Source organism: Perkinsus marinus (genome assembly GCF_000006405.1).
Source record: "Perkinsus marinus ATCC 50983 genomic scaffold scf_1104296964164, whole genome shotgun sequence".
Taxonomy (NCBI): domain Eukaryota; phylum Perkinsozoa; order Perkinsida; family Perkinsidae; genus Perkinsus; species Perkinsus marinus.
The window spans coordinates 81,434-92,137 of NW_003204784.1; the positions used below are offsets into that span (position 1 = coordinate 81,434).

Below are 10,704 nucleotides of genomic sequence, written 5' to 3' on the forward strand. Positions count from 1 at the left end.
ACCTAAGCCATCGCAAGCAGCAGAGAAGTTTACCATGCGCGCTGTAGTCGTGATCAAGGTCGAGATCAGATCAGGGTTTGGTACCGGGGTCCGGACCCCCCGTACGAATCAAGGCAAAATAACGTAGAAAATGAAGATACTCACGGCGTGAGTATGATTCGGAATCACATGCTGAGTAAAAATCTGATTCTGAATCTTTGGCGTTCTCGAGTTGACATAGTGTTTGCACGGGCATTTGGAAATTTCCGGGCACGGAAATTTTCCGAAAAATTTCCGCTCCGTTTTCGGGATGGAAAAATACTGGAAAAATAATACTTTTTCGTAAAATTCCATCCGTTTTCGATGGCGAAATGTAATATTCTATCTCAAACGAAATTCGTATCATTCTAAGTTGAGTCCTCGGAAGAAAAAATAATAATAATGACTGCTAGCAGTCTGCTAGTATGTGTATGCCAATTTGGCATTGCCAAATGGAAGTATTTTGTTGCGCGCAGATCTTCCTTTTCTTCGCTCGCCCAAAATTCTTTCTACGCTGATGATAGCTCGATACAACAGTGTTGCTAGAATAGATTGTGACACAACCACTGTGCTCATCTGACGTCGGGCATGTCCATCTCAGAGTTCTTTCTTCATAAAAAAAGAACTCGTTCATATCTCAGAACATCTCAGAAGTTCTAGTCCACATTGTACTTTCGCATCGCATCGGTGATGCCCGGCCTGAGGGTCTCTTGGCATTTTACGAACACATCATTGACAATACCACAAATCTCCCAATCGTTATAGATGGCTGCGATAGCCAACTCATCTCGATATTTCAACACCGCATCCTTGGACGGCACAGGCGCAAAATGTTGCGTGATAGGACTCCTATCATAGGAGTATTACCAATGGTAATACTCCCATCACGCAACATTTTAGGGTAATTTACCATCTTCCCTGAACCCTGTAGTACAGGGCCTGTACTGACGGAGATTCGTCTGTGATCAAAAGCTCGCGCTGGAGGGTTGGCGGGAGTGGGAAGGTCAGGCACTGTGTCGGTATCGGAAGAGACACAATCAGTGGCGCTAAGACCTTGCAGAGCATGCGGGTGGGACTTCAATATGTGATCGTGGAATCTCGTGGGATTGTCTATTGCATAATCTCTTCCCGGAAGATTTTCCCGCCCCTCCTCCACGCAAAGTATACAACGATGGACACTGGTCGTCTTGCCATCTTCGACTGACTTCTTCACAAGGTAATAGTAACCTCGACAGCCCGGACGACCCCTTCCAGAGCCTCTACCCCGACGCCCTGATCGTCCGGTGGTCATTTTGGGCAACATCATACGCTGTCGAGGAACCTTCCGTTACAACACTACCATCATAAGTTTATGGGTTACGATTGTGAATCATCGGTACATGTAATTAACGCAATACACTGGCATTAGCATTGGAATTGGAATTGGCACTGAAATGGCAACGCAACAACCTCTAGTACTAGAGCGCTCGCCCGACAGGGCGAGCGAAAATTTCTCTATTGATTATATTTCGGGAAAAATTTCCGGAAATTTCCCGGAAATTTTCCATTCCGGAAATATTTTAGCGTGCCCGGGCATATCAAACACTATGCGAGTTGAGTAAAATACTCACGAGTATGAGTTTTGAATCACAATCACGTTGAAAAAATCTAGAATCATGATTCTTACTCACTGGGTTGAGTATATACTCTGACTCATTGATTCACAATCAGAATCAATGGCTGAGTATGATTTAGTCTTTCGACGTGAGGAGAGGGATAATACATTGACGGAAGCGGCGCGATTTAGGCGAGCGCAAAAGCCACCTGAGTTTGCGTGCTCAACTATTAGCTATTGAGAAAGCTGACACAATACATATACAATACATAGTACCGCAACACTCTCCTGCCAATGCCCCATCGATGCCCGGTTATCTCGTGGCCGACCTCCCAAAGTCTAACACACTGAGCCACTTCCTTGACAGGGACTGGCCAGACTTTATCCCTCCATCCTGGAGGCGCATTAAACACTGTGTTTAAAACACATTGACAAAGCGCAACCTTCATCACTAACCTCATTAAGCGCTATCATCATGTCCGGTCTTGGTCTGTCGTCTCGACTTGCCTTGAGTGGGTTTATTCACCCAGTCGCGTGTATTGCTTTCCAAGGACGCCTCTCTGATGCCGCTTTCGGTCGTGACGGTGCTAGCCGAGCACGTTTCCTCCTCGAATCTGCTCTAACTAAACTCCTTTCCATTGTCATCGAAGGCAGGTGTCCCGACTACAACCTCACTACTCCATGCGACCGATGTCCGGATATTGAACAAGCTCTAAGCCGATTTACTGGCTTCATTGCTCCTCCTCCCCAACTTGTCACCTCTAAAGGAGGCAAAGCCTTTGTGGGTGTGATTTTTGCAAGTGTCAATTTCCATTCCTGAAATTTCCGAAGGAAATTTCGGAAAAATTTCCACGACCCTTGAATTTCCAGGAAATCTAACAAAAATGGCTATCTACTGATCTCTACGCACGTTTCGTTTATAAAAAAGCTCAATCTGCATTAAGAATAGCTCTCCGCATAGATAGAGTATCGTAGTGATGCTCAGAATTGGTTGTTGTGCGTAAAGGCCCCAACGGCTGGAATCGATCATCAAGGCGAGCGCTTACAAGTCTTCGCATGGCGATTCATGGCAATTGACCTCGCTCCGTCGAGCGCATCTATTTTCTCGCTCGCCTGTAACGCTCGAAAATGCAACTACAATGTAATTCATGATAAGTAATAAGGAGATATACTTTTGATCCAAGCATTTCCATGTCGAGTTCATCATCCACTGGACCGCCACGTTCGTCATGCGTCATGAGGTGCCACTTGAAACAACTTGAAGCAAGGTGAACTTGAACTTGAACTAAGTTCAATTCTTGAAGTTCAACTTGGGGTTACAGTAACCTAGTTACTTGGCAACTTGCCAATGGCAAGTAATACTTGCTTCTGTACTACAGCACCTGTACTGCAGCGGTGGGAGGCCAAGCTCAGCCCGAGTTTTCACCAGGTAATGTGGTCGGGGGTCGAAGACAGAGCTTCTCCTACGCGACGAGGGAGCCATTAAGAGATAGGCAATACAACAGGAAAGCCTTCAAAGACATGGATAAACCAGACTTCTTCAAGATACTGAACAGAATTCGACCACCCAAAAACGAGGTCTTTCGAGAGCGAAAACCTGTCTCTCACAAAGCTGCTTTGACGGATCGTCAGTCGTGACCATGATTGACGCACCTACATCCCTTTCGAGTCATCATTGGCTCCCGAGCTGAACGCGACACGCAATCGACAATGTAACGCATGGACCCACGAAACGACTCTCCAACTCGTGATCTTGCTCCTCTTGCACTTCCTCGATCCCGACTGCGCGCTAGCGCAGAAGCCCGGAAGCATCTTGGCGGAAATTTCCTGGAAATTCCGGAAATTTCCACCTTGAAACTTCCAAACACAGAATATCGTGCTGAATTTCCACTCACATCACACCCTGGGCAAAGGCAAAGGTGGCAAAGGCACTAGATTCCCTTCCGATTCAGTGCCAGCTAACAGTCACATTCAAGATCCCACAACCTCCAGCACTGGTATCGACAACCCGGTCAAGCCTGATCCTCATTATCACTCCTTCTCCTAGTCTACCGCTACCTTTCTGAGCCTACGTACCCCTACCATTCTTTTCCCATGTTTATCTTTACTACCATACGATAGTCTACAGCCACTGGAATGGCTCTCAGTAGACACCACATTTATCCTCCACCTCTGTGATGTGCCACTCTTATAACACAAGTATTGTCCCTTATCTGTTTGTCCCCATTATTGCTTAGCTCACACAATTAGCTGTAGTCTCGTCGATAATAACAGTTTCTCTTACCTACCCCCTGATATTATTCCTGTTGGGTTCTGAAGTATCACAACCTCTCATCTCATGTCACCGATCATCATTCACATCTCATCCCATTTCCCTCATCATTGATTCTCACCTCTAACCCACTTCCGAGTTCACTTCTCAGAATCAATTCTCACTCAGTTACATTCACTCCCTTCCCATTGTTGAACGTTCACAGCATATGCCACCAGCCATACGTCTTCACACCTCTAAACGGTCCCGTCATGGAAGTCGCAGTTGGTTCTCCTCTACCTGTCGACTCTTGCGAGCGGCTCTACACAAGGCTGGTCTCTCCTCCATGCTTGAATGTATTTTTGCCGACGATCTTTTCATTCTAAGACCTCGCGACATCCTCCGTTGCACCTACGGTTACCCCTATGAAGGAACTTCCCGTGAAGCTCTTCGAGTCTTCAGCGACTCCTTCAATAATGCAACCTCCATCCCACAACACATCGACACTGCCATTCACGCCGACCTCTCCTTCGGAGGTAGTCCTGTTCTCCCCACCATGCTCCTTGGTACCATAGCTATTCACAACTACGTTGACCCATCGGTCATCGAGGACATAAGAGCTCACAATCAAGCTCGTCTTCATATGTGGCTGGAGTCCGACGACGTCCTCCACACCCTCGAACAACCACCAGTGCCTTCACACTGGCGCCTCAACAATCTTACCTACCTCACCAGAATAACTCATTATCGTGACCAAGAGGTTGTTGCTGGCCTTAGGGACGGTTTTCCACAAACAAGGGTCATTCCCTCGGGCAACTTATTCCCCCCGCCAAGAAACCTAAACTAGCCCTAGGAGACAAGTCCTCGATGATATTCTCGGACAAGGACGCTTCTGCTATTTCAAGTTATCTCCGTCGGACTGCTCCTACAGACCACTAAATGAATACCGCTGTAATCAAGGACGTCTTGGACGAGTGCTCAAAAGGAAGAGCTCGTGGCCCATTCCCACTCTCAACTTGGAGATCTCACTGCAAATTCTGCTCTCCAGTCTTCCCCATCCGACAATCCGACAAGATACAGCTCATCTCAAACTACTCCTATCGGGTGAATGGCGGTGGTCTACACGGCAAGTCCGGTTACTCCTTTAACCACTTCTCTACTACCTACCACAAAGTCTCCATGCCTAGACTAGCCCATGTTGCACTAGCATCATCTCTCCTTGGAGACTCTACCAAACATCTTTCACGCACTGATTTGGAGGGGGCATATCGTCAGGTAAAAATGCAACCTGAAGACTCTCTCTACTCTGCCGGTATCTTCCTCTCGGAAACGCTTGAACCTTCAATCGTCATTCCCCTGGTGCTCACTTTCGGAGCCATTGGTAGCGTCACAAATTTCCTCCGGGTCAGCGAACTACATGCTCACCTCTGCCGCTCCCTTCTTTTCATCAATGCCTTCAGTTATCTTGACGATTTCTTTGCCCTTGGCCCTCCTCAACTCAGTACATCTGCTTGTTCCGGCATAGAGTTCATTATGGAATATTGTACAGGTGCCCGTATCAAACACACCAAGGACATACCTCCAGCCTCCTCGAATCTGCTACTTGGTCTCATCATTGACCTCAGCCATGGTGGCTTCTTTATCACGCTCGACGAGTCTCGACGTCATCGACTCATTTCCAGTCTCACCGACATTAAAACCAGAAGAGCGAAGATCTCTTCAAAACTGGCCGGGAAACTGACCTTCGCCGCCGAGGCCTTCCTAGGCAAGGCTAAACGACGTCCAGTGGACGTGGTTTCATCCGTTCCCTCATTCGGTCGTCACTCGGCCTACACATGCCCGATGCCGCTCTCGTGGCTAGTATCGAGTCTCTCCTCTATATCCTCCACAACCCCATCATCTTCACCAGGAACCTCGTCAGTGAACTACGTCTCACACCTCAACGATTAATATGCTATGCTGATGCTACCGGCGACGGCAACTTGGGATTCTTCTCACCTCCATCTGCTCCACACCAAGCGGTTTACGGTTTCGTAAACATCGCCCAACACTACACTTCTTCAAAGCCTCACATCAATCTCCTTGAGCTCCTTGCAGGACCTGCAATGCAGGTGCCATCGCAGTTCACACACTCTCTGCGACTACTCGACCTGGAACGGCTTTCATCATACTCTTCCTAGACAACACCGTCGCTGAATCTCTCATCTACACGGGTTCAAGCTCTTCTTCCCAACTCAACCATGCAGCCTCCCTGTTTTGGTTGAACGTTGCCAACTTACCCATATACAACGTTTTCATCAGTCGTGTGAGTTCTTCTCTGAACCCAGCAGACTCTGTCAGTCGTCATGACTTTGATTAGCCATGGTTAGAAGACGCAAAGTCTATCCCCATCTCATTACCGCAGTGGACATTAGATGTCTTATGACTTACTACAGTCTACCACATTGATCTGCAACACTTCAACCACCTCTTGTACCCTTATCTTCTTTCAATCCCACATCAATGTTGCGCTCCGTATACTCTATCCCTCCGCAGTGATATATTGCTCAGATGTCATTCATCGCCGAAGTATCACTCGTCATTCGGCATGTGATAAAGCATCCACAACTCCTCATCAATGCCATCCTCAACGGGCCAATCTCGTCTTGGCATCAGCTCCATCTATGGCGACCACTCAATCTCCACTCAGGCACCCTCATCAAGCTAAGTATTCTCCTCTCATCCCCTGAGACTCGTTGTATGCTCTGGCTCAATAACATTCGCATCTACCCCGATCCCCTCCAGCAAAGCATCAATGCTCACTTGTCAGCGTCCACTTGGAAGACCTACAGGTGTTGCATCACTCGCTTCATTCGTTGGCATTGAAGTCAGTTCCCTCTTCTCCCCTCCATCCCGGCCTCAGCAGCTAGCGTACGTACCTTTATCGCTCTTGGTTGCCACCCATCATTTCTTCCGGCCCTCACCAAGGTACACAACACCCTACAACTCCCTCTACAATTCTCTAACCCCCTGATCGCAATCATCAATCACGGTGCACGAAGACGGAAACTCAGCTCCAAGAGAGACAAGGCCTTCCTCTCCCGCCGACTATTATATACGGTCTCGACTATAGCGTGCTCTAAACGCTTACTACTATTCCAAGCCCCGCTGGTTCTGGCATACTGCTTCAGCCTTCGTGCGCCTTCTGAACTCCTTGATCCTACTAACTACTACATCACAGTCGACGACGATCTCTGTCACTTTCATCTTCGACACAGGAAAAACTCTCCTCAGCCCTGTCATCTAACTCGGAGGTGCACGTGCACCACTTGGGGCCGAATGCTTTGCCCAGTCCGAGCAGCCTCCTTGGTCGCCCAACTCAACCAACCCATCTCTCTCTCTGCCTTCAACCGCCATCTCAAGACCTGCCTACATGATGCTGGAGTAGCAAACGGGAAATCCTACTCCTCACACTCTCTCCGCCGAGGTCATACACAAGACCTCTACGACGCTGGTGCCCCCAACGCTCTTATTGACTTCTCCGGTGGCTGGCATAATCCCCTTTCGAAATTCCATTACATCTCATTGCAAAAACACCATTGATCATATTTTCTCTCTTCGTTGTCAACGCACCCGATGTGTTGAGTCAAGGCCTAGGGGTTAACACTATCGCCCACACTGCCCTAGGATCACTACGAGCACCGGGGGGGACCGAGCCCTGGGAACAACACATCACCGCACTCACAACACGATGGGGACCAACGTTGCGGTGCCAGTACCCAGGTCACGACCTCGTTGCCCCCCCCCCCAACGTGCTGCACAGAGAAGTGCATTCGCACGAGGACACCTTGGGTCGCCGCGCACGTACATTGTATTAGTCTTTCGACGTGAGGAGAGGGACAAAACATTGACGGAAGCGGCGCGATTTAGGCGAGCGCAAAAGCCACCTGAGTTTACGTGCTCAACTATTAGCTATTGAGAAAGCTGAATGGATCGGCTCAAGACCATCCATCATGAGCACACATTCTGAATCAGGAATCATGATTCTGAATCAAGAATCGAAATCAGCGCTCGAGAGAAATCAAGAATCAGGAATCGTACTCGCGAATCCTGAATCTGAATCTGGAACCAGTAATCATACTCACGAATCATGAATCATACTCACAAATCATGAATCTTACTCATGAATACGGGATCTGAATCAACACTTGTGAATCATGGTGTGAGTTGAATCAAAATCGGAAATCAGATAGTGAGTTGAATCAGTGCCTGTGATTCTCGAATCAGTATCCGCATACCGCCCCTGTTCACCCCATCCGTCACATCCTTTTAGCAAGTACTCGGCGGAGCCCCACGATTCCCGCACACGGTTTTTCACAGTGAAAAAACCGTGAGCCACTGCGATTCGCAGTGGCCTACATCTTTTCCGTTATGTTCACTTTTCTCTCGGATATAACTTCGATCGTGGGAGCTGTCGGAGTTTCGGGATCAATGATGTTCTTCCTTGCGATACTACTGCATCATTCGAACAAAAATCAAAGCATGAGTCCTAGTTCCGAGGCACTTCTTTCTCGCGGTGTATCAATCACGTCAGCGTACTGGAGGGCTCTGCCGGGCATTTTGATGAGAATGCTCACAATTTTCGAGACCGTCGTTTTTCCCAATGCAGATCGATACACACATAATAAGGAAGTATCCACAACTATATGGATCAGTGTTAGAGTTGGAATATATGCTCGCTTCTTTTAGCTGACTTCAGGAGTTTCCTATACAGTACTGGAGTAGGAATATATGTTCGCTTTGTTCAGCTGAGTTCAAGAGTTTCCTATACAGTACTGGAGTGGGAATATATGTTCGCTCGAAGCGAATCGCCTTCCTCAGCTGAGTGTGAGTTGAGGCGTGAATCAGTGGGTAAGTTGAATCATGGACTGAGATTCATGAATCAGTATCCGTATACGGCCCCAGGAATTTCCTCGCAGGAAAAACTTTCATCTTTGGGCGAGCGACTTCGTGATTGCCACGAGAATAGTTTACTCTCTGCCGCTAGCAGCAAGTCTCCTCAGTCGACTCTCTGATAAAGAGACGACTTTGTCTATCTACTGAGTAGCGACTTCTCTGCTAGAACTCATTGAAGCACTTTGGGTCCAAATCGTAGACATTCCGAGTACGAGTGGTCCGAAAATCAGGCCGATCGCCGAATCTGGTGAATTGAATATACCGGTTAATGAAGCAGTAGCGCCGCAACAATTTCTGAGAAACTGTATCTCAACTCTTTCTCAACTTTCCAACTCAAGTACATCCCTCGCGGGAAGTAAAGCTTTCTTCCGTAATAAGCGATATAATGGGCCGAAGTGTTGTCGAGCTGGCGGCAGTTCGATGTGAAAAAGGCGAAAAGAAAAATGATTAGTGACCATCAGCAGCTGTCATTGCATGATCACGTCTCATGCATCCAAGGTCGTGGACACACCCTCCCACTAGACATTAAAGTGAAATGTAATAAGAGCTCAGCTTGAGAGGCTACTTCTCAGAGACGTCCCTTAGAAATACCTGCCTACTGCTCTGTGAGGGATCATCCGCGAGTTGAACCATAGCGTGATACAAGGAGTCTGTGTCCCAAGGGTACAGATCACCACCCTCGAGAAAATCGTTGCCATATAGTCCAATGCCGTGCAGTCCGTACTTCTTGGCCAGGTCACCGTCCTCGATTACACGAGTTTGTGAAAAGAAATAGTAGCCGCTCCCATCCGGAAAGATGAATGATACGTTGCCCCTGGGGTCCACACCATATTCGCAGATTAGACTCGAGTATGTTAATGCCCGCATAGAGGAGGTTCCCCAAGCGATTGGTACTATCTAAAAAGCAACACTGGATTTCGCGGCGTGAAATTCACGCCACACAGTAGGTATGAGGTCCGTTTCAGCGAACGCGCCAACAATGCACGAGGTGATTCCAAAAAAACTCTCTATCGCAGAAAAGCAGCAACTTGCTGCCAGCAAGGTACTGAAGATTGTAGGAGTCGTGTACACTTACGAATAAAATCTGCTTATTGCGATCTACACCAGCTTTGCGACATCTTTGATCATATCCTCGGCGAAACGGCCCGTATTGAAGTTTTCTATGGACTCATCCGTGTCACGTGGAGAGGCAAAAACAGCGACACTATCAACCATCTTCCCTATGCCGGTTTGTTTGAATTCCTGCGCATGATAATCATCCTTTGTCAACCTAACATGATGAAGCAACTGCTAAAACCAGTGATCACACTAGGATTCTCCTGCTCCGAGGTATTTGTTGACTCACCATAACGACACCCGTAGGTTGAGCTCTTTAATAGCCACGACAAGTTCCTTCCCAACTTGGTATCTACTGGGATCGGAATCTCTAAAGCCCACATTGAAACCGTCAACAGGATAGTCCTTTCTGAACTCTTTGACACTCTTTATGAAAGAAGCCTTGTCGAAGGATCCTTCGAGAAACGTATCCAGCTGTGCGATTATCACTTTGCCGGCCGCATCCGCTCGTTCCCTCAGAGCTTTGAAGCCGGTTTTGCTCCAAGGGCCGTAGATGCGCATCTTGATTTTGCTTTCATCGTTGATCTTATATCCACCCAGCTGTAAGTTAGCACCAGAGCTAATGAGGTAGTCAAAATAGGAATCCCAAGTATAATTTTGGTGATGTGGAATCGATTCGTTCCGGCAGTAGGGGTGTTCTTTAATACGCCAAGGATGTCGCACTTGCTTGTAGATTTGCAACGAGTGGCCCGTATAGGTATCTGCATCACCAGCTGCACTGAAAGCGTACAGACACAGAAGTTTCGTAGAAGCCCACATGGAGAATAGGGATGAAAGAAAGGCTACACGA

The 10,704-nt window shown here is 47.8% G+C and overlaps 1 protein-coding gene across 1 annotated transcript in view; it reads right to left on the bottom strand.

Annotated features, from left to right (window-relative positions):
* Nucleotides 1-9,896: 9,896 nt before the first annotated feature.
* Nucleotides 9,897-10,704, bottom strand: part of Pmar_PMAR022223 (retrovirus polyprotein, putative) — a gene marked incomplete at both ends in the record, with an annotated part of 1,439 nt that continues 631 nt past the window's right edge. Inside the window, 2 exons of the mRNA XM_002770935.1 lie at nucleotides 9,897-10,068; nucleotides 10,144-10,627. Coding sequence (XP_002770981.1) covers nucleotides 9,897-10,068; nucleotides 10,144-10,627 — 656 coding nt within the window. The remainder of the gene's footprint in view (nucleotides 10,069-10,143; nucleotides 10,628-10,704) is intronic.